Source organism: Gymnogyps californianus, chromosome 1 (genome assembly GCF_018139145.2).
Source record: "Gymnogyps californianus isolate 813 chromosome 1, ASM1813914v2, whole genome shotgun sequence".
Taxonomy (NCBI): domain Eukaryota; kingdom Metazoa; phylum Chordata; class Aves; order Accipitriformes; family Cathartidae; genus Gymnogyps; species Gymnogyps californianus.
In genome coordinates this window covers 192,878,699-192,903,306 of record NC_059471.1, presented here as the reverse complement: position 1 = coordinate 192,903,306, position 24,608 = coordinate 192,878,699, and the positions used below count along the sequence as shown (strand labels likewise).

Sequence of the window (24,608 nt, the reverse complement as noted above, 5' to 3'; positions counted from 1 at the left end):
TCATCTTTTAATACCCTGTCATCGACTCTCATAAGCTTCCTTTAACAATAGTAATTGTCCAATTTATCCTTCCTTAATCTACCTCTAAAGATAACATTGCCTAAAGACCCAAGTTGACTTGCCCTGGTGATAAATAGAATAAGGAGGAGATAAAAACATTACCTGCTGCAGCTGGTTACTCAGCAAGCCATTTCGTTTGCTCTGCATGTAGGCATTAGCACTCCCACTCTTTGCTGCACGAATTCGAGCAAGTCTGGCTTTCTGTGTAAATAGACAAAAGGAAGAGTGTCACTTATACTCATATCCATTATTCTGTTTATCTAAAACTGCTAATTGGAATCAGCTGCTTATGAATACCAATATCATAATGACTGAAAGGCTGCATTGCATCCGTCTTACAGGTGGAGAAAATCATGAGTGTCTTCCCATTTAAAATGCAAATGACAGAAGTTTTTATTTGTTTGCATGCATCAGCTAATAAGAACAATGATTCTGGAGAAGAGATTAGACAGATCAGCATGTAAGTGCTCCCTTTTTTTTGCATTGCTGCAACTGTGCCACTCCTTATTCCTTGTGGGTCAGGTACATGGGCATCCATCTCAGCTGTTCCTGCAGTGAAAGTCTCTTTAAAGGGGAATAAATGGTTCAGAAAAACCATAATATTGCAACTGCCATGAGCTGGTTTCTCAGAGGCTTCTGGGTTTTTAGAGTAGCAGAATGTGGTAGTGTGTTTTATGCTATCTCCCAGCTAAGTTCCTGAATGCTTGCCAGGCCTTTTAAAAGCCTTTTTACCTCTTCATGTCTGTTGGTATAATCAGACTTAATACTTGTCATCATTGGTCATAAACTGTTCATAACCTGATTTTTCAGAGACTACAGGCATCAAATTAGTGAGAGAGATTTGAGATTTCTGAGGTGAGCTTCATTGCTTGTAAAGGTGACTTCCATTCCAGAGTAGGAGGTGGCTTTCATCCCAAAGTAGAAGGTGACTCAGGAGTGAAGGACACTTCGCATCCACTGACTTTTGTACAACAGTTAGAAGCCAACATTAGGGGAAAGCATGAAGAAAAGACTCTCTCAACCAATAATGTGGAAAACAGAAGCTTTTATGGGATTTCTAGGATGGTATCCTGGTTCTGTGATTTTTGTGGCTGGTTACATGTGTAAGTGGGAGTCTGGGTTTATCTTCATGGTTAGGTTTCTGATTCTGAAAGCCAAATGCCAAGCAGCATCAGGAATTGAATGGCTGCTGAAGCACAGAAGGAGACACAGTGAAGAACTTGAAAAACTGACTTTGATATATTAATAGGGATTTTCATATCTGATAATTAATCAGTTGATATTTTCAGAAAATAGATAGAGCGTTTTCCCCCCCTTCCCCCACTTTCTGTGGCATTAAATGTCAGCACAAAATGATTGAGAATCCCTGAACGCTTATAGAGGGAAGCAGCCTGGTCACTGCAGCCGCCAGATCTCTCTAGCACAATTAATAATTAACTGACTATGAGGAACGGCTCAACATCATGCTTCTTTGCACTCACAGCCTCAAACTCACAGAGCTTCTCAACAGTGAGCCAAGAAATTCATGACAGCTAACAGCAAACATGGCTAGAATCTGGCTTATATGTCATGTATTTATTATCTTTTAATTGTTCTGAAAGAAAATGATGCTGTGCACACGTGCATCACTGGGTGAAAAAAGCTCACATGAGAGGCTGTTGCCTGATTTTGTGATATATTGGCCATTTTAGAATAACACATCGGTTTGTCACCTTCCTCGGTGCGCACAGCCTTTCCAGCAATGCAGTTAATGCACAGTTATTCTAGTGGTAAGGAGCGAAGAGCCCCGATCCACCTGCACAGTGCTGCTGCACTGGTCAATTCCTGCTCTCCCCTGCCTCCTGTCAGCACTGAACGGGCACCTGCAGCCCCGTACTCCGTCACCCTGAGCGGGTCCCCAGGGGCTGGACTGGGGGTAAATGTCCAGTCAGGGCTCTTTCACTGAGCACCATGGCTGAACAGCCCCAGGCAGCCCGGCATGCTACAGCTCCCACCCTCCAGGCTCACACGGGCTCCTTGGTGGCACATCCAGGGCTACTAGTGTGGTTAGGCCTGAGACCTCAGGGCTAGCGATTAAAAATCCTCTTGGGCAGGCGGAAAACAGATTATTTTCAAGGTGGAGCTCTTGAGATGCAACACCAGCATGACGGGCTGAAGGCTGGGGGAAGAGCTTTACCTGCACTGCAGAATAGTCATGGGCTGGGACATGTGCACTGGGTTATGTTCATAAATATATTGAAGGTCTCTCTTAGCACTACTGTTTAGCCTTAGGAGCTTGGGATGCTTTAGAGATGCCTTTGCAGGGTGCAACATGGAGTCCCATAAACAAGTGATTTCAGTCACAAATGTTTTAGGTGTGGTACTTTTCATTGTGTTCTTTATACAGGGACATTCATTAGATTTAATGAACAAACATTTTACATACATTAGTTATGCTTTTTCTTTTAGCATGCATATTCATTTTCTCTTTCAGCGACTGAAGCAATAATTATGGTGCAGCACCATTTAATAAAGAAATATAAAAAATATAACGGTTCATCAGACTATCTTAATATATCAATGTGCTACAACACATATAATACGAAGGTTGTACTTTCTGTGTGAAGATTTCAAATTGCTTTGCAAATATGAATTTATTGCGTCTTAGAAAGCTTTTGTGAGGTGGAAAGTAATAGCTTACATCTTTCTAGCTGAGACTCATTCAGAAGGCCTGAATTTACATCACTTACCAAAGAGAAGACAATAAATCTATTAGCAAGACAGGAACCAGATATTGTGGCTTCCATGCTTATACTTCAGCTTACAGAAAATACTCCTGAAACTGGAGGTGTTTACAAATCTGTTAAAGTGATAAGATTTCTTTTCAGTGGTTCTGCCTGATTTATATCAGAGCCTGTAGCATGAGTAGTCTCGGGACTCCTCACATTTCCTGTCAAGGAATCATTAAAAGCTCATGTCAGCCACAGGATTTTAAGGGCTGTGCGCTGGGGATTGAATTCCCATGAAGGACACCAAAATGATGTGATGACATCAGGAAAACTGTGATTACAGAAGAACTGTATTTTCCTTTAGTCTGTGAACTGCATTCTCTGTCAAGTACAACAGAAAAGGAGTGATAACTGCCCCTTTCAACCACTGCAAAGCCCTTACTAACGCTCCCATTTCATGGAATATCTAGCAAAAAAAGGAAGGATTAGGTTCTCCTGTAGTAGATTATCTTCTTTGCTGTGAGGTTTTCCCTGTTAGCTATTGAATGTGAAACTGATTTTGGTAATTTTTACGTTGTCTACATTTCAATGTAGCTGAAATACAGTTCTTTTACATATTCTGATGAAATTCCACCATAATCATCTCATCTGAAACTTCCTAAAGAAATTGATGATCAGCTCTGCTTCTTACCATATCCCTTGTATTTGCACTGAACTTTTCAATGCATCATGCTTTTTTTCTAGCTTCAGATTTTACAACTTAGAGGTGGATCCTTGTCTATGGCCGCATTTATAGAAATCTTACAAAGGGAATTCACTGTTATTCAACAACAGCTAGTTCTGTCAGTTTTAGAAATATAAACATTTATTTTCACAAGGTTTTAAATAGTGCTAAATGTAGCACTGTGGGGTATTTACAACATCCAGCTTTTAACACTCAAGATGCCCTCAGCTGTCCAGCTGTTTTAAGAGAGAGATTTTATCAGGAACACTTTAGGGCAGGGCTTACTGCAGTACTGGGAATCATTTTTGGCAAGAGCCTCTCTTCAAATTGCTATGCAAGAAGCCTAGGTAGCCCAGGTAATTTAGTACTTAGATAGCTCCTGTTGTCTCTCTTCTGCTGCTCTCCAGACTACGTAACTATCTTACTGTCAAAACTAAAAAAATTACTAATTACTTACCTTATGGTTGTTATTTTTTAATGATCTTGTACAATTAAAAGATAGGAATACCTTCACAGTCATTCTGTGTGTGCTGGTTTTGGTTTGCACAGAGTTAGTTTTCTTCATAGTAGCTGGTATGGGGCTATGTTGTGGATTTGTGATGAAAACAGTGTTGACAGTACAGGGATGTTTTAGTTATTGCTGAGCCGTGCTTATGCAGCATCAAGGCCTTTTCTGCTCCTCAGACTGTCCTGCCGAGTAGGCTGGGGGTGCACAAGAAGTTGGGGGGGACACAGCCAGGACAGCTGACCCCAACTGACCGGAGGGGTATTCCATACCATATGATGTCGTGCTCAGCAATAAAACTGGATGGGGGTGGAGGTTGGCAGGGGCTGCCCTTGCTCTGGGACAGGCTGGGCATCAGTTGGTTGGTTGTGAGCAATTGTTTTCTTTTGCATCACTTTTTTTTGGTTTTTCCCCCCTCTCTCTCTGTTGTTTTTTCCCCCTCCTTTTAAAACATTATTAAACTGTCTTTATCCCCACCCATGAATTTTTGCACTTTTACCCTTCTGATTCTCCCTGCCATCCTGCTGGGGAGGAGTGAGCGAGTGGCTGGGTAGTGCTTAGCTGCCTACCGGGGTTAAACCACAACACTGGCTCCTAGAGCAATGGCCAAAATTGTCCAAAAATCAGTCACATCATTGTTTTTTACATCATTTTTTGTTTGGCCTTTCATAAATCCATCCTGTATGTTTGTTTTGAAGTGAAAAATCAAGCCCACGTTTCATGCTCTCATTTTCTAATTTTCAGTAATTGCAAATAATTGACTTCAGATTAGCTGACAATAATTTATAGGACGTCAGCATGCAGTAGCGAAGAAAATGCTGTTTACTTTGTACATTAATGGATATGGAATTAAATAAGGTTCATATATTTGTTGAGTCGTGCCTTGCGTTCACAATCTATTCAAATTATTGTTTAGTAAACTCAAGTTTTGCATGCTTTTGTGCTAAATTCAAAAATCTTGGGTAGGTTTTTCTGTTAGTTATGTCTCTGCAACCCCACTGAAATTAATAGCCTATGTCATTTAAAGAAGTCATAATGGCTAGCAGGGTTCCCTACTGCAAACGCTCAGCTCTAGACTGCCAGGTGCTGTTAAGCAGTTGTTGTTGCAATTTATCCTACTGCTATTTATATTTATCTAGTAACTAACTATTCATAACTTGACAGATAAATACATCATATACAATCAATAAATAATAAAGCCAAGCTTCAGGATGTATTTTGCTATGTGAAGGTAGAAGACCATATTCATGTGAAAGATTCAGGTTGAATTTTATGTATTAAGTCAGGTTTTGGAGCTGATGGTAGTTGGTTGGGTGTTCTGTTGAGGCACGATGCAAAGTCATACTAGGGAGAAAGTGCTTGAGCAACTAAAATTAAGGCTCCTTCAGTTATCAGGTAATGAACAATAATGGGCAGATGGACCCGCATTTAGGACTTTCTGGCTAAGAGGATACAAGGCTCTTGCCTTCAAAAGATGCAGAAAAATAGATGTATGGAAAACAGGGAAGGCATCTAGCAAGGAATGCTTCACTCAGGGTAAGGAGGACATTGTCATCACAAGAGCTGCTGCAGTACGCTGGGATGGAGCTTTGCAGCCAAGCTGCCTTTGAGTGGCCAGACACCCATTCCAAGAGGGCAGCTATGCCTCCTTCTTTCCTTTCCCTGTGCTGGTAGTCATCCCAGTGAATATGACACTGTGAGGGTCTAGCCATATCTTAACCCTTGATAATACCTATCAAACACGGAACAGGAAATTGTATCCAAGCTTACCTAAACCTTTCTTTTTCCTTTCCCATCCTTTCCTTTTTCTTTACCCTTCCTTTCCTTTCCTTTATACGTGGACCAGTCACAACACATCTGTCATTAACTTTGCCACCTGGAGGCACTGATGGGCAACCAAAATAACTCGGCCTCTTGAAGTTATCTCTAGCTGAGAAAAGCTCCACAAATAGGATTCTTAAAAACTGTCTCAGTAGTGATAAATTTGCTTGAGGAAAAGACATAGTAAGACTACAGGGCATAATTAGTTCTGCCCTGAATTCCAATATCTATTTTGGATTATTTGGTTATTTATTGTCAGGATAGGTCAGATCCTTGGACATTATTATCTTATAGAAGAAAATATTCTGATAAGCAAAGATGATTTTTCTTTATTTTTAATTTTCGTATCTTTTTTTTTGTTTATATTGATTGCCAGTGAGCTCCCCATAGCGCAGCGGAAGGCCGGCCTCTCCTGCTGATGTATTGGCTGTATTACAAAGTGGGATTTCAAGGCAATTACAACAATGTATTTCCATGGTGGGAAGCAGGAGCATCCTTCAAAATGCATTCAAAACGAGAGGGTATATAAATAAATTTCTCTCTTCCATCTTCTCCTGAGCATTAATGTGCAGCATCTTTTTGCCAAAAAGAAACAAATGGAATTGTCTAATCTGGAATGACTGTGCAGAACTCAGTAAATGCATATACTGATGGTCACATGGCTCTTGAACAAACCTAACTTAAGTGACAGATTTTTTCTGCTGAAAGTTGCCAGTGCTCCTGGGACTAGATTTCAGCTCTTCAACAGAGAGCCTTCTCTTGAGTTTCCTTCCAGCCCAAATGTTTTGCCATTTCTGAAGACTACCTTGATTAAACTTCCGTATGAGATATTGATAAAGTGAGTTGCACAATTCAAATATACAACTCTCTCAATCAGATGGAAGCTGTTGTAGCCAGCAGGAGGTACCATCGCCTGCAGGGGTTCATGCTCTGCTCCATGAAACAGCACCTTCTTTCAAGCTTGTGTTCTTCAGCCTTAGAGAATAGAAATAAGGTTGGTGCCTAGGGCAACGTTTATTTTAGAAAACTGTGTAAAGCTTTTATTGTATTGAATGAAGAAGGAATTTCAAACTTCAATAATGTGACCTTTTTGCTTGAATATTCTTATACAATGCAGTAGAACCCTCCTGTGAAATGCAAGGCTATACTTCATAGCTAAATATTGCTAAATATGGACAGTACAGTACCCAAGAAGTGCTTTTTGTTGATTTTTTTTCAGTCCATCAGAGCAATATTCAGTTAAATATCTGTCATTTTAGATTGAGAGAGATTAGCTTTGCAATAGGAGATATTAATGAAACACACATCCAGTGCTAAGTTAATCAGACCTCAAAGCCATTTTCTCCAAAGCAAGAAGGGCATAAACACGGTCAGAGGAAATCTCTCATCCTTGCTGTTGGCATTGTTCTGGGGAGCAGAGGAAAACACACTTGGCAGGATTGCCATTCATCACTTCATATTCCTGTTTGAAACATACAATGAGCTCATTGTTTTGCAAGGAGAAAAAGTCAGTTATTAACTCAAGCAGTTTCTATTCAGGAAGAGATTATGGGGAATAGCAGCCAGTCTGCCAGTCTGATTTTTGCAAGGTATTTTCTAGTCCATCTCTTTTTCACTGGCAAGTGTAAAGCAGGCATAGAAAATTCTGTTTCATGACATGCAGTAGGAGACAGTTTCTATCTGAAGTAAGGCTGGTTGTGTCTGCAGTTATTACGAAAGCTCAGAACAGGCACATTGATTGCTGGGATCAAGCAGATCTGTTACCCATGACTGGCGCAATGCTCGGAGGCACAGTAATGAAGCACTGTGTTCTGGCTGATACATACTGTTCTTTCTCTGTCTGCTGCCATTACACAAACAGAAGGGGAAAAGTTCTTGACAAAAACAACGTAGTGTAGAAGTGACATGTTCTCTGCATGTTCCAGCTGTGGGAGAGGGGAATGCACCGCTGGAACTAGCATGTGGGACAAAACGGCATGCAAAAGGGGGTGTGTGGAATTAGTAGATAGGTGAGGTATAGTATTTGGATCACTGAAGCAGCCTATATTTGAAATCAGGTTTCTGTGATATGCCTGGTTTCTTTTACGGCCATTTTCCTCATCTGACCGCATTCTTCCAAGATGTGGCCATTAAAGGGCGCAATATCTTCAGCCTGGGCGTATGACTAACTTTCTTGGCCACGTACCTCTGTTTCTCCTGATTTTAAGATATTCTGGGAATGGTATCACTGTGTACATTTACTTCACTTTCTTTTTATGAAGAAATCAGTCAAAAAGGTGGCCAGAAAAACCCACACAAACATTTTGTATCTTTAAACCCGGTGCCGTTGTCTATATTAGGCAGATGCAGCCTGCGGCTGCCTGTGTTCCCTGGTCTATATATGTAGTCCCCAGCCATGGCCTGCCTGCACACCTCTGCAGGTAACGATCCTGCTCTCCCTGGATCACTGGAGACTCAGGACCTCCGAAGAGAGGCCATGGGACCACAAAAAGCCCAAGTGGTGACACCTCAGCCTTGGCAATCTTGCAACCTGTGTTGCATCCAGAGCCTTCCGACTGCCGTCAGCAGAGGAGCAGAAGGTAACACATCTCGGCTCCTTTATCAGGGCTTCAGGTGCCAATGAGCTGCTTGGCATTACCGGGTCGGGCAAAGTGGATTGGGACTAGCCCATTGGCAGGGATGTGGAGATGAAAGTGACTGCCCAGGCTGGGCTGCATCTCTCCTGGTAAATAGTTCTTCCTGGCTCCTGACCTTGCCCATATGGGTCAGGGAGGGAAGCTGTCTTGTTGTAGAGCTAGCTGATATTTTAGCGAGAGACTCAGCAAATCAAGGAAGCTGGAAAAACAGACTTTTGCTTTTGGCTTTTCCTGACTAAGGCCTTTTTCTGAAGCCTTTTAAGCAAAGTAGAGCTGAGGAGACAAGTTCCGCAATAATCAGATTCCCCAGAGACTGAACCTGGGAATTAAACACGTGGATTAGTGAAGCAGGCTGTTAGGATAGATGTTAGAAATCTTTATTAGGGTTTTTTTTTTGTTTGATTGTTTTTTTTCTCGGAAGACGCTGGTGGAAAGAAAGTCTGCCTGAAAAACACAGAAGAATCTTCAGTGGGTGGGACTGCAGGTATTGCCTGAAAATACTAGATCTAGTCTAACAAGTAGGATGAATTACCACAATAATATATCTGTAAATTTTGACAGAAAACATAAATGAATTGGTTTTGGGTTTGGTTTTTTTTTCACTAAAAATAACACAGTGTTTGCGTCTAGGACATGGGCTAGGCATGTAGCACATACATATAGTAGTCCTTTTGCTAAGAAATACTCACTTTGAGGACGCACAGCATATAGAAGTCATATTTTATCTATTGCTCAACAACAAAAGAGGGAAAAATTAGGAGCTCACCTTTTGTGCCCTGCGCTTGTCTGCTCGTTGATTCTGGTGGTAGATACGGCTGAAGTTGGAGACAATTACAGGAACTGGCAGAGCAATGACCAAAACCCCACTCAGGGAGCATATTGAACCAAAAATCTTGCCAGCTATTGTCTTCGGCACCATGTCACCGTATCTGGGTTAAAGAAAACAAAATGCTTAGTAAAGACAAATTCTCTTGTAAGTATTGAATTTCAAGATGAATTAATTGCACAATAGATTTTACTTCTCTTGCAAATAGTACTAGCTGCATATAAATAATACTTTATACACATATGCATACATATACAGCATGCCCAGTGTTGTGCACACATAATTTTAATTTGAAGCTAATGTTGGGTATCCTGTCCATCAAACTGTGGGCATCTATGTTTTACCTGCTGTAGTCTTCCCAGGCTGCCTCTGGGAAGACTACAATGGAGAGAGAGTGACCTTGCTAAGGAAAAAAAAAAATCAGTGTTGAAGTTAAGTCCTTACTCTGTTTGCTTGTTGGAAGAGCTCATCACTTTCCATTGCAAGATCCTAGGGAGACCACTTGGTAAGTTAGATGCCAAGCTGAATAATCTGTTGTCTCACTTAAGTTGATACAGTACTTTCATTTAAGAGGGTAGCACTTTTTTGGAATAGGTTGCCCAGGAGATCGTGGACTTTCTGTCCTTGGAGATTTTCAACACTTGTCTAGACAAAAGCATGGCTGACCTAACCTATTGTTGTTCATAGCCTGCCTTTGAGTGGGAGGCTGGACTAGCTGACCTCCAGAGGTCCCTTCTATGGTCTAGCCGAAAGCAAACACGAAAAACTCAAGCCAAGAGCAAGCAACCAAACAAATTCTAACTGCAAATCCTGGCAGTGCTCAGAATTACTAGGGCTACCACCTTTCTTTATGATGCTGGATATTGTTTTGTCCAGCAAGTAAGAACATAGTGCTACTGAAGTATGTAGAGGCACTCCAGTGACAGCTTATTAAGAGATATCAGCTCTTTGCACTCTACAGAGTGCCGTATTCTATAGGACAAGTATGTAATTACACACTACAGAGTTAAACAGAGAGATAAATTACTTTCCAGTACCATTTGGTTTTTAACTTTACTGGATTTTAAGTTATTATTAAACATTGATTGTAGCATGTGAGTTTAGTATGCTTGTGAGCAGAGAGATAGCACATTCCCTATTACAAAGAATTTATAAACTGTTAACACAAGAAAAGGTAAGAAATAAAGCTGCAGGAGGGGCAGCATTTGGAAAATGCTGTCTGGAAAACAAAATCTGCCTGTTCAGCAGGAATTGGAAAAATAGTAGAGAAGATGGGGGGAGTCTGCAAGTCACATGGTCCAAATTGTGCACCTAATCACGAGAAGGAGGGGATAAACGGATGAGGCTATCAGATGATGGAGAATCTCTGTGGGGTTAGAGAACACCTTCTAGCAATGAAAGCTCAGCATATGTCAAAAGGAGATTATGTATTGCCTTGTAGGTGAAGATGAATGGTTTGCATTTTGTAAGATAAGAGGAAGGTGTTTAACGTAAATATTCAAATAAGTTGTCATCCAGGTAGATACAATATAGATGACCAAGTCTTAGACTATTGACAAAGATTATGTTGTGTAAAATAAATGTTTAGTTGCTCTACAAAGCATGCCCAAGTGTAAAATATTCACAGGAAAAAATACATTAATACTTCTACCAATAAACCCCTCCACCTGCTCAGAATTTGAATGCTGTTAGTTTCTGATTTTGTGACATGCAGGATTGGATAAAAATACATAATGTAATAGAATCCACCTTCTAAATTATTAATATACCTGGCCTTAATTACAAGATATATAAAACTGGAAATATACTAGAAAGAGAGTCATGCTTTCCTTCACACCAACATTTGCACCTCACAACATAGGCGGTTTTGGTGCTTACCTTCCTAAAGCCAGAGCTGACTATCAGCTGTGAGGAGTGACGCATGCACAGCTGTTCTTTCCTTTGGGTAGGGAAGTGCATAAACGACCGTTCAAGGTCCCTTTGACAAATGGGATCCCCGACACCTAACTAACCCCAGTTTTTTTCAGGCAGAGCAGTGGGCATGGGGCCAGGGTGGCGAGCTTAGGGGAGAAGTCCGAGGATCAAATCACTGATGATCATTGCTGGTTTACAGTATTCGTTACTGTTTTACTTCATCCTTTTAGATACAATCCAACTATTTTCTTAAATTGAATCAAAGCGTATCAACAGAAAGCTATTTAAAAGGCAATATATATTTACACGTGCCTGACACAACCAGACCTTGAAATGCAAAATTTACACACACCCAGTAGTACTGGAACAGATCTCTTAAATTAGATTCCTAAACCTATATTTAGATGCCTATCACTTGAAATGCTAAATTGCTGAACCTTCGTAAGCTCACATTGTCACTGAAGGCTGCTGTGGACAGAAGGCATTGCTGGCTTTAATTAATTTGGTTTGAAGTTGCTCAGGGATATAGTTTGTCCTGTTGAAAATATGACACTATAATTATGTGAATCGAGTGCAGACCAATGCTTTAGGAGTGGTGACAGGAACTATTAGCTGATCTGTCCCTAACATTTCAGTATTTATGTGTGGACCTACCTACTGACATAAGGAGGTGCCTTTTCACAGTATTTCAGTGTTACGGAGCGAAATAAAAAAATTAGGATTGTTTGATACATGAAGGTATTTTGCAATGTTTTTCTTACTTTCTGGGCAAAGTGACAGGTAGATGGATATACTGCTTATTTTAAACTAACTTGCTTTTGATTATTTTTCTATTTCAGCTTGAATAAGTTGTAGTACAGTGACATTTTCCAAATGTAATGTTGTTTGTCCATTGTTTAGTGCTAATAATATCTTTCACATCATTAATAACTCTTACATAATTAGTTTTTCTCCTGTTGATAAGCACTGTGTTGGAGATGTTGAAATAAAATTACAGTCAGAAGAAATGACTTTCAAGAAATTAACCTTCCTGCACAGGGTGAGAAACATATTTGCTCACTTTTGTGACAAAATGGAGTTTTTACTACATTTACCCTGGTTAGCCTTGCTCTCCTTGGGGACAGTGACACAGATTTTAGTCTAGTGTAGGCATGACCGGAATTGTTAATGAAGTTCCTCCTGCTGGATTAAACATTACCTTTAGTTATACCTCATATATCACTGAATACCACCAATGGAAGTGGATGACATAAAATGAAGGGAAAATTTCTTCCTTTACCTCACCTGCAATTGCTTTATTCCTTGGAAAGTCTAAACTAAAAAAGAACGTAACTCCATTTTCAGATGGCAGGGTAGCTTTGTGGTGCTTGTATTTCAAAGTGGAAAAATTATACTTGATCTCTAAAAAATTCCAAATTCTGCAGAAAATCTGATCTCTTCAGTCATGGAGACAACAAATATGGAATCTTATTAAGCAATTTTCACAGAGTCACTTTTCAAAAGGAAACTATTTCAAGGTTTTATCTAGTGCTACCCTGCTTGTCTCACTGCTCTTCAGACTGGAACTGCAAACATGTTCTCCTTTATGTGCTTTTTTTCCTAGTTGCAGTCTTTTCATAGCTTTATATATAGTCTGTTCCACATATGTCTATTATTGTGGCCAAAGCTCAAGTCAGTCTTTGGGCATTTATGATTTCTACTGACAATCTAATTTTGTAACGTCAAAAGTGTCATCCCAATATTGTATGCTCTGGATGAGTGAAGAAAAAGAGATGTCATACTGATCCCTGTTATCAATCAGGTGCATTCTACTTCATTAACCAAACAGGGAAGGGAAAAGGCTATGACAAACTAGATGTGTCAATCAAGTTTTATCAAATCACAAGTCAGAAACTACATGATCAAACTAATGCCTATGTTTCACTAGACATAGTCCAGATAGGTCAGACATGTGCTATTGCTTGCAGTCTGTGGCTATCTGTTCACTAAGTGACATTGTACAGGGATGGATGGATTTAAAGGCATGTGTGTTTGTCTCAGTTGTTTGTATTTGACAGGTGACAGACCACTTTTGCATATTGGACTCCTTACTGCAAGGCAAGACAACAAGCCAGTGGATTCCTTCATTTTGCAAATACCGGATCTTTCAGAGTACTGATCTGAGTAACATGGGCGTGATTTAGCGCTTTGCATGACAGATTTTGGGGCATGAAATGCAGCTTGAATCACACACAAAAGGCTGAACTGTTGTAGGAGCTTGGGAAACATGAAGGTATTTGGGTTTACAAATGCCCAATCTGTAATGCAAGCATTGCCATGTCAGAGCTTACCTGTGGACATCCACCTGCCAAAGTGATACTGCTTTTCTAACTCATAAGTGGAATATATCTGGTGTCACATACCCATAATTCAAGAAATCTCAGACAACAGAGGCTGTATTTGTGGCATCATCGGCTATTTATCTTATTCCTGAATCTAATGAAGACTGGTTTTTGATGGCTCTAAGATGGAATATTTCATAAGTCAGAGGTCTGAATTATAATTGAAACGAGTCATACTTTTTGGCCATTTTTCCTTGATGTGAGCAGAGAAGGTCTTTTCTTTAATAATCTTAACAAATGAGAGGGACAATGCTGCCTATTTAACTTCTGTTTGTTTCAACACAGAAGTAATTTTTTTTCAAGCGAAAGATAAGTGTATTTTGGAGGATAAAGCAAGTAATCACAGAAATTGTAATTTAGCAATGTTTTTCTGTGTGTTTGACAGGTCAGAAATTCATATTTGGAATAGCTTACTTTGGATAGAAACACCCCCGCAGGTGACCTCTACACTAAAACTGTGAAACTGTAGGACATATATAGTAGGAATAAATCCAGGATGTGCATTTTTACAAAGATCAAATAGTTTAGGCTGATACTGACACATACAGTTAAGGAAAAAAAGGGTCAATATTTAAAAAACCCTTGCTGCAATAACGTTTTCTGACACTAGAGGGCATAAACGCCATTAAAAATAAATGCAAATGCAAAAACATTTTAAAATGCTTGTTACAAATACATGTGCCCTCTCCCACCTCCTTCGAATTCATTTACATTCTTTTAAAAAATGTTACATTGATTGAGGTCTGTTGTCTGGTCCCATCTTATTTGCTGAGAAGAAAAGCTAGTAACATTTTTGTTTTCAAACATGTAAAACATGTCAGAAAATAAGGGAGTTGTAAAATAAACGAAAAGTCATTAAAATTAACTTGGCAATATTTATTCTAAAAGCAAGGGAATTTATGTCCAAAGAAAATAAAAATAGTACAAAATCCATGGAAACTAAACACTCTTTGCAGAAGCCAGCACGGCACATTTTTTTCACGTGTGGGAGACAAATCACGTTTCCCAGGGGATTTAGCATGTCATCCAGGCAGAGTTCAAGCTTTTTGCACTGGAGCCGATTAACAGAACGGTGCCCTGCCTTTCCAGGAGGAGCTCTATCCTCCCATCCTCCAGCTGCTCGCTTGCTCTGGGCAGGGTTGGTGCTTTGCCCACCTGGGTGGGAGGATGATGCATCTGCCCTCTTGCTTCCCGGCTCGGGCTCGGCTAATGGCTGTTTCCTGTTCTGCGGGAGCCGCAGGCAGAGCCCCAGAGTGCTCTGGTGAGACTCTCAGCGAAGATTATACAGCTGCTCACCGGCCCATGCGTTTAGGCAGCCAGCCACCCAATCGGGCACGCACTTACGTGCCAGCATAGGGGAGAAGGCAAGAAAAGCAATTCCCAGCCTCTCTGACACTAACAGTAATCATGATGAATCTGCAGCCTTACCTAGGTCTTAAAATAGCCTAATGATTTTGGAAAAGTAATTTCTAATAATACAAAATATTGCTGTTAGTGTGAGATGCGGAACATTACATAGATTATTCCAAATTTTATTCCAACCTAGGGAGATTCTGCATGGAATTGCAAATAGTCTTCCTGGCTGCTTTTACTGCTGCAGAGGGCCTTCTGTTGCAATAGCCCTCTCTTCTGCTCAGCAGTGATGGACGTGGTCCCCTCTGGGGTCCACAAATGTTCCTCCAAGCGCTGGCCAGAATGATCGTTCATGAATGATGAAAAACACATCTGCTTCTCAAGAGCGGCTGTGCTCCCTGGGCTTTCCAGCCTGCAGTGCAAGAGAGTCTGACTATTGCCCCTGCACCTGCCTGAGTTAGCAGTTTCTGAAATACAAAATGTCTAATAAAATTCAGGGATTTTTTTTTTTTTTTTTGGCGTATGCACCAGGGCTTGCATCCGAGAAGCTTAAACAGATTTGTAAAGGTGGACTTTAGTACTTAAAGGTCAAAAAAAGGAACTTTTGGATGGAAAAGTTAAAAGACTTGCCCAAGGAAACACTCCCGGCTTCTTGCAGTCAAGATAGAGATCCAGATAACCAAATTCCTTCTGTTTTCATCTACCATAAAATATTAAATCCAAAAAGCTAAAAAATATCTTTTTTTGTCATCTCTCCCTCACTCCATAGGAAAAGTTAATATCCTAACTGTTCCTGAGCTGCTGCAAAGCATCACAGAAGTATGATGTCTGGTTCATGTTGTATGGGGTCTATTTAAACTACCAGAGCTACAGCTCAGCTGGCTCCTAACAGCTGCATTACAGTTACACAGACATACTACTGAAGTGGCGTTTTGTTTTTTCCCAGATTTCAGAGGCAAAAATGAGCATGTTTGTTTTTAGGAAAAAGAGTATTTCTGAATGGATCAGACACTTTTTATGAATAAGAAAAACAACATAGCAGAAAAACTGTTCTTGATGCAGAAGTTGCAAGCTGCCTTTCCTAGTGTTATCTAAATCATGGCGGTTCTCACAATGCACTGGCCATCATTCACACTCACAGGTGAAAATATGCCTTTTTTAGAGTTTGCGGGCAAAGGGAGCTTCGCACAACCTTTTGCATGGCAGCAGGCTTCTGTGGCAAGTGCAGGTGCCCTCACCCTGTGTGTCCCCCCGCCAGCGCCCGAGCCCTCTCCTGCCGAAAGGTGACAGTGAGACTGTGACAATCGCTGCTGAGGGTCTCTGCACACTGCGGCAGGCATTGGCTTGTGCTTCCAAACCCCTTTTTGGCTTTTTTCTTAAATGATGTAACATCACAGCCCGTTATGGAGTACCTCAGAATTGAGGCTTCCAGCACCAGCTTCTGTAATGGAGATGCTTACCTGGAGAGAGATCTGCCATGTATTTGGTGGGATTTTATGCTTAGTACTGTGGATGGAGGGCTGTAAGTCAGCAATAAAATTCATAAGCTGGACTGCCACACACTGCGCAAAGGAGGAGTGACTGGTTAAGCCCTGCCTTTGTGCTATCATGGATGTGTGAATAAACCGATCTCAATTAACTCCCTTCGCAATAAGGCTAGCTCTAGCACTAAGCAGATAGGCTGCAAAGGAGCAAATATCAGTTAACCACTTTAACTTCAAGACGAGTTAAAGAAAGACCATCAGTGAAGAATAGAAACTATCCATTTTGAGAGTAGAAAAAGAAGTGTTATGCATAAAGCAATATTATAGAGATGTCAAATTATATCTGACAATTGCAAAATGGTGTCCTTCTCTAAGGAGGGTGCTGTAAATTGTTATAAAGCTGTTCCCTAGAGCTTCCAAGCTGCTTGGTGACTAAATGCTGGCAAGTTGACACTAATTAGTCATTTATTTCAACATTACATACAACAACAGATAATTTAAATTGCTGCTGGTAATAAGTTTAAGTGGAATTTCAAACTAAGCATTTCAACTGTGCTGCCTTAAGGATTCAACCTGTACATTTACAATTTGAAAAGTATCTAAGTTGCTATTTAGGAGCTAATTCTATTTTTAAAACACCACTGTATGTGAATGTGAAATGATCCAGGGCTAGATTTGGAAAAATGAGACAGAGGTAAGTAAAAATGTCTTCATTTCCTAAAATTATCTTTAGCCCTAATAATACTGTATCTAATTAATATAGAATTCATTTATTACTTTGTTGTATTACTTCAGAATTTCAAGTCTTTAAGATACCATGGTGATAAGCAGAGAATAAATGCTTGGCTGGATAATTATTCATAAGATGGTACAAACGATTACAGGAAGAATATACTTTTCCTCTGTCACTCAGACACTTTGCCTTTTCCAGGGCCAGATGTAGATGTTCCCTTTTTTTCATTCTATTTTATGTGAAGCCAACAATAACTCTGAGACAAAAAAAAAAAAAAGACAATTTGATCTTTACTCTTGCAATTCTGACTTACTTCCCTAAGAGAAAATGTTCCAAGGTCTTTGCTCCTAAAAATCAATGACATATTACTTATTTAGTAAGGACCTAATTTTTCAACAGTTCTTTTGTCGGTGCATCTGCCCACACACAAGCACATATATAGGATGAACTGACCAGCTCTTTTAAGGCTTAGAAATTGTCCTGGTTTCGGCGGGGACAGAGTTAACTCTCTTCTTAATAGCTGGTACAGTGCTGTGTTTTGGATTTAGTGTGAGAATAATGTTGATAACACTCCGATGTTTTAGTTGTTGCTAAGTAGCGCTTCTCTTAAGCCAAGGACTTTCCAGTTTCCCATGCTCTGCCAGCAAGCAGGTGTGCAAGAAGCTGGGAGGGAGCAGAGCCAGGGCAGCTGACCTGAACTAGCCAAAGGGATATTCCATACCATGGAACGTCATGCCCAGTATATAAACTGGGGGGAGCTGGCTGGGAGGCACGGATCACGGCTCTGGCATCGGTCAGCGGGTGGTGAGCAATTGCATTGTGCATCACTGGGTTACCCCCCCCCCCTTTTTTTTTGTTATATTCTGTTTCATTACTATTATTATTATATTTCATTATTACTATTATTAGTATTATATTTTACTTTAGTTATTAAACTGTTCTTATCTCAACCCACGAGTTCTGCCTTCTTTTCCGATTCTCCTCCCCCTCCCACCGGGAGCAGGGGTGGGGGGGATGGGGAGTGAGGGAGCGGCTGCGTGGTGCTTGGCTGCTGACTGGGGTTAAACCACGACAGAAATGAACAAAAGACTACCAATAACAGGTCAGACCAAAGCTTCACCTAGCCTAATATTCAGTCTCCAAAATTTAACCTGAAGCAAACAAACATATAGGGAAAAAGAGTAGGCTAAATACACATGCTAATATCCTTGAATGCTCTTCCATCCTCCAACCACATACAAATAGCTCAAGAAGTACCAGAACTGTAATTTCTTTGTAGTTAGTGATCCTTAGTGGATTGCACTTCCATGGGCTTTATTTTGTCCCCTTAAATCTGTGCACATTTTTGGCATTCGCAAGACTGTTTGGCAGTTCCTTGGTCAGTGTCCTTTTGACTGTTCTGGCTGCGGTTTCTTGCTTCGTATGATGCCCCCTACCAGGTCCTTGTATTCAAAAAAGCAGCCGGTGCGTGCTCTCTAGCCACCGTCCTCCTGCTGCTTGTGTTTTCATACCTATTTACCTTACGTCTTTTCTAGCCTGACAAGTCCTATTCAGCTCGTACAGAATCTACTCTCTAAATCTGATCATACCTTTTGCCCTTTTCTGAATCTTCTCCAATTCTTTTATACAATTTACAAGAAAACAAGACCAGAACTGCACACAGTTTTCAAAGAAGGGGTATGGACAAGTTCAGAATAGCTTATTTTTCTGGTGCCAACTTGGACAGTGAGCCATTATTATTCACAATGTTAATAGGTGATTTCTCACCCTTGTTATTTCTCTGTCCAAATCTTTATTGGTGGGAGCTGGTAAAATTTGCCTGACTTCCCAGATCTCTATCACTGACAGAGGAAAAGGAGCTGTTAGGCTTCCGGCACAGCATGGGGGTTTTGATGGCTGTCATGACATAATCTTTACAAAATAATCGTTGAAATGGCATAGCTCACCCAGCACTTGTGCAGAGAAAGAAAATGCACTCCTAGATTTGTACCAACATTTAAGTTAAAAGAAATGCATCTTTGTTTGTTCTGTCAATATGAATTTTTAGGGTTATTTTTTCTTTTTGTTTTTCCTTTCCTTTTGTTCTTTCAGAAGATCCTTTCTTGGGAGAACTGGACTAAAAAGCAATATAAAGTTAAGAGACAGTGTTTTATGTATCATGGAGAAATAGGAACCAGGATGAAAGCACACCAATCCCAAATGCTCAATGTTTTAAATAAATTTATACAAATACAATAGAGTATAAAGAATTTCTAGCAGTTCCTACTTGAGACATTAACTGGAAGCAACACGAACATCAGGATATAAAAAGCCCCACCTTCAAAAGTACCACCATCTGTAGCCACTCTTCTCATTAAAGGTTAGGGGTGAAAGATGGGCAATGCCTTCAAGTGAGGGTCTGGCCATAATGCCTAGTAACGACTGAATAAAGAACCCATAGTACAGGTAGTAAATGAGAGCAATGTGAGATTTATTGGCTACACCAAGGTTGGCTGTAAAGAGAGTCCAGCTGCAGGCTCCACTGATTCCCAGCAGGATGGACTAGAGTTTGGCACATCCTTCCTGGGAAACGATTCCAAAGGCAGCTGCTAAATATCAGCCATCTTCCCCACCTGGCCTTGGTTTGTGGGTGCTCTCTGTTCCCTCAGACACGTCAGGAGCACACGGAAGACAACAAACCCACACATTTCTGCATTCTTCTAGGAACACACTGTTTGGTAAAACTTTCCAACATCATGACTAAAATTAGGATTGAGCTGTGAAGCACAGATTTCGGTGCAGATTCAAATGCACCTTTCTGAAGCCCAGGGGTATGTTTTGACGTGCCACCTTGCTTCAGCGGAGGGGACAATTTTCCTGTTAGCGGTGGGATTAGGTACATTCTGGGTCCAGTGTTCATCCCAGAAATATTGCTGAAAATTTTATGTAATTAATTTCTCCTGCAGATTTTCTTTTAGTTGCAATACTTGTGCTAAATAGCAGCAAAGTCAAACCAAAGCATTGATCTGCCAATCCATACCTAAATTTCTCTTGAGTATATATTAGCCATCAGGTCAAACTGCTCCAAGTATAAATCACATTAACACTAGAAAAGCACTGTGGAAGTTTGCAAGGACAGCCGTGCCTCTTTTGTGACAGCTACTGGGCACAGCCCTGAGATTAGTGAGCTGATCTTGCTTGGGAATCAAATCCAGCTGCTCCCACATTCAGGTAAAACTCTGATTGACAGAGGTTTTAGCCACTGCTGGCTTTAATGCTCTTCAGCACTCTAATGGGCAGATCAAGATCTAAGGAAGATTCTCAGCAAATTCAGAACTGCTTGTTCTGCTTTTTTTCAGCAAAGTACTAAACAAAGTCCCCAGTCTGCAGTACAGGTTTGTCTTCACCCTTTGGCACACCTTCCAACTTAAAAACATTCTGGTTTTTCTTCCACATATTTAGTCCCATTAGATAACACTGGAGTTTAGTATGTTAAAATACTGATAGTAAAAATATTTCAAAAGTGTTCTTGAAATAATAAACAGGATTATTTCCTCCTTTTTAAAAATAATCAGAACTCCCCATCCTCTCAACTTTCTCTTTATTACTTGTTTTGCTTCAAATATTTTCACCTCATTTGAAAATAGGCTATTGTGTCACATTCAGCACTGGACAATTACGCCAATCTAATTTTTTGCTTGCCAACATAACCACCGATGGACCAGTATTATTTTTACATTCCTTCAGGCAAAGCTGAAAAACACAAAATAGCTTGTGTCAGTGTGACACTGCTACTGGCCTAACTCTCTAGGGATCTCTGCCAAATATTGAATACTTCATTTAATTTTTCTCTAATGCTAACCCTAAATCTGTTAAACCAAGAGTAAAAACTACTCTAGTATATTTTTATATGCACACATGCATGTATATATTTTATTATATATATATACACACACTTAGATAAGATTAAGAACTTCCCCTCTAAGGTAATAATAATTCCTTTGTACAACTTTTATGCACTAGAAGATTTATCACAGTCCAGGACCTTTCTAGCTAGTAGTCAAGTGAGTAATTTTTCTGAGAACCTCTACTGTTATTTTGCCTCTGAAATTCAGCTCTTTCCTCTTTCATGACATTTTTCATGCCTTTCTAGTTAGAATATATTTGAGAAAACACATCAGTGGAAGTTACTAGCTGCAACAGACTATTTGCTACTTTTTCCCTTGGTCTAATTGTCATTTTTGCTCTTTTCCAACTTTCTGGGATTTCTGAGTTTGCTCAGATAAGTCCAGGAAAAATGAAACAATTCACATACATACTTCAAATCTAGCAAAACAAAAGCCTCTTCTGAGTTCACTCAAGGCTCCTCACAACTCAGCTTTCCATCAGTGCTAAATCACCCCAAACCTTGAAAGAAGGAGGGGATATTGTAGCATTCAATCCTCTTAAAGTTTCCTGGCAGAGTCAGTAGTTTCAGCTGAGCATAGTTATATCCCCTTCCTTGCAAAGAAACCAAAAACCTGTGTGAGCTGCTCTGCCCATGGACAGCTTAACCCTTACCCTCCCAGCTACCAGGCACTGCCTCTGCAGGCTGTAAAAGCTTGGCATTACATAGTTTATATAATTTAAATGGGGAAATTTGCAATTATTACACATGAGAAGTATTGAATCAATGGTTAGGAGACTAAAGTCCTCTCTTCATCAGATTGTGCAGTGTGGACTTGGAATGCTTAACCACACCGGCTTTGAGTCCTGACAAGACTTTGAATGGATAACTTTGGATATGGAAATGTAGCAGCATGTTACAAAGAGTAGAAATGGGTTTGCCTACCTCTGCCAGTTTTGATCGTGCGTTTTGTAATGTGACCTCCTGTGTGCTAGTAATTGGACTGAAATCACCAATGAATCTCTAAACATTAGCACACTGCAATGACATGGTAATGACTTTCTGTCACTACTAACCCCATTCCTATTTGAATTCATGTCCTATAACTGAGAGGTTCTGTATCTCACTACCAATCCTCTCAGTCATTCAGGCATAAAGCTTCATAATGCTGCCCACTACCATTCTTTTCACAGGCAGTAAAGAAATAAATTTTCCATGTGTTTTCTCCATTTAAAAAAAATGTCTCCCTATCTGTTGCGTGCAACATTTAAAAACTTTGTGCCAGAGCCCTTTCAAAATCTAACTTTTTAGAGATCACTGATAACCCTTGAATTTTCTCACGGACTCCTCAGAAATGGAGCTTCTGGACCACTACACTTTCTTTCCATCACATTTTAAAGACAAACTCTGTAAAGTTTCAGTGTTCATTAAAAAGTCAAGCTTTGTGGAAAATTTCCCAGATGCCCAATGGTAAAAGCAAGCTTTTTGGAAGGTCGCGTGAGACTTCTCTGCCCAGAGAGATGTGAGTATAGATACCCCATATGTGTACTCAACAAATCGTGCTATAGGGAATGCTGGAAAGGGATTTTCTCAATCGTTTCCTGTGCAGCCTGTGTTTCGTAAAATGCTTAAATATTCAGCAAGCCAAGCCTGAAATTTGGTACTGTTTTAAGTGAACAATCAAACCACAGCTACAAGAATTCTTGTAATTTTTTTTTACTAATACATTTTCATTTTTGAATTACAACATAGAGGAAATACACACCAACAGTGAGTAAAACTTTTGGAGACTGGAGCTTTCATGGAGGGTCAAATCCCTCATGCAGAAAATCTTTTTGATCCCAGCTCTCCAACAGTTGGTTCGACTGCACTAAACACCGAGGCTGGAATTCAGAGGGAGCACCTGCACCTACTTCCCTGCTTTTTGGAAGAAAAGCCTTATCCTTTCCTCTCCCTTCTTTAGGTTTTGAAAGACAAATGTGTTTCACTTAAGATGATGGCTCAGTATGTGTTCGTGGAGGATGTAGCCCTCCTTGTAGCAGGGATCTAGATTCTGTGAGAGAATAGGAATTAAGTCCCACAGCACTACTTTGGCTTTTTCCCCCCCAATTGGCTTACACTGACCTTTCCCAGAGGGCAGACTCCATTTTTAGGTGTCTAATTCTCCTGTCATTATTTGGCACAGCCTGTGTGCAAATCATTATACCTAATAATTAGATACTGTAGTGCTCAGGGTTGTGACACAAGACTTTCTGAATCATTAATATTATGCCTCCGCTGTAATTCTTTCCCCTTCCAAAGGTTGTGTGTCATGCTCAGAGAAATGCTGTGGTATGCCAGACATCGGCATGTTGTCTGTAAAAGTTGCCTTTTCAGTAATGATTTCTGTGCTGCAAATAAGGGCTCCTTCTGCCTATCCACCGAGCAGTGAATTCCCCAAACCAGTGATTCCTGAACATTTTGAACCACCACCAGCTTTCTTTGAACTACTGTGAACCTTTAGAATCACATTGTTAGTTAAAAACACTATAAAAGCAATATACTGCAGATCATTTATCCTGGCCTTGCAGGCTGTCTTTTTGGAGCCCTTGATGTAAACAATAACTAAGCAAGTAGAGCTCCTCCTGACCAGCACTCTGACCATAGCTGAACAATTATTTCCTGAGCCACTCTCTCCAGCTTGACCTCAAGGTCCACAACAACATCAAAGAATAATCTAAGAGTCTTTACCTGTCTCCACTTTAAGTATAACTATATTCAATGTATTTATCTTTCTGTTTGTCAAAATCAATCAGGAACTCTAACCAATATCTGACAACTCTTGTGCTTAATTTTGCCTGTGCCATTCACTGAAAATTTTGTCCTTGGTTTTTAAATTTCTACTCAATCTTTTGGTTCAAACTGTGTTTCTTTTATCTCTATAACAACAGGCACAATTTAATGAGGACTGCCAAACCCTCTCCTTTTTATGCATTTTCAATTAGTTTTGCTTCTCACTGAGTATAAATCTCTTTTTAGAGACCTTTATATAGCAAGTCTTCTGTCCTTTTCTGCTGTCAGGTTTGTTGTTTTCAGTGGGTTGAACACCGATTTTCTTCCTTTTCTCCTTGACTTCCTTATTATAGGTACTCTCTTGTTTGTACCCACATTATAACTGCACAGCTTTGGGGATGGAGCAGGCATCCTGGGAGAAGAGAGTCAATGCTGTAATCCTGGTGCAAAAAGATTATATACCTCAGAGCACTGCTTCTCCGTGAACTGGATTGGGGCTGCCTGACAATTGCCCCCTGGCTCCTCACTGATTTTCAGCTCTGTAAAGAAGTTGTGTGCCCAGGGAATGGGTGAAGCAATGACCTGCTGGCCTTAAGCTGTTACATGGTACAAGACGCAGAGGAGTGACAGGTATGGCTGCATGTCACTGCTGTGGATGTTGTGTCGTGTTGCACACACTTATCTCCAGAAGTTACTTCTGCTCTCCTGTGGGAGATGGGAGTTGGTGTCTCATGATTGCAAGGACTCTTAAACTGACCTTTAGCCCAGAGATTTAACACCCTGGGTCATTGTAGTCTGAAAATCAGAGATGTTCAATTTTTTCAAG

General features: G+C 40.3%; 1 protein-coding gene across 1 annotated transcript in view; it reads right to left on the bottom strand.

Moving 5' to 3' along the window:
• The window catches only part of KCND2 (potassium voltage-gated channel subfamily D member 2), a 281,569-nt gene that overhangs the window by 7,806 nt on the left and 249,155 nt on the right, over window positions 1-24,608 (bottom strand). Inside the window, exons 2-3 of the mRNA XM_050905090.1 lie at window positions 9,221-9,383; window positions 163-261 (exon numbers count right to left, since the gene is read on the bottom strand). Coding sequence (XP_050761047.1) covers window positions 163-261; window positions 9,221-9,383 — 262 coding nt within the window. The remainder of the gene's footprint in view (window positions 1-162; window positions 262-9,220; window positions 9,384-24,608) is intronic.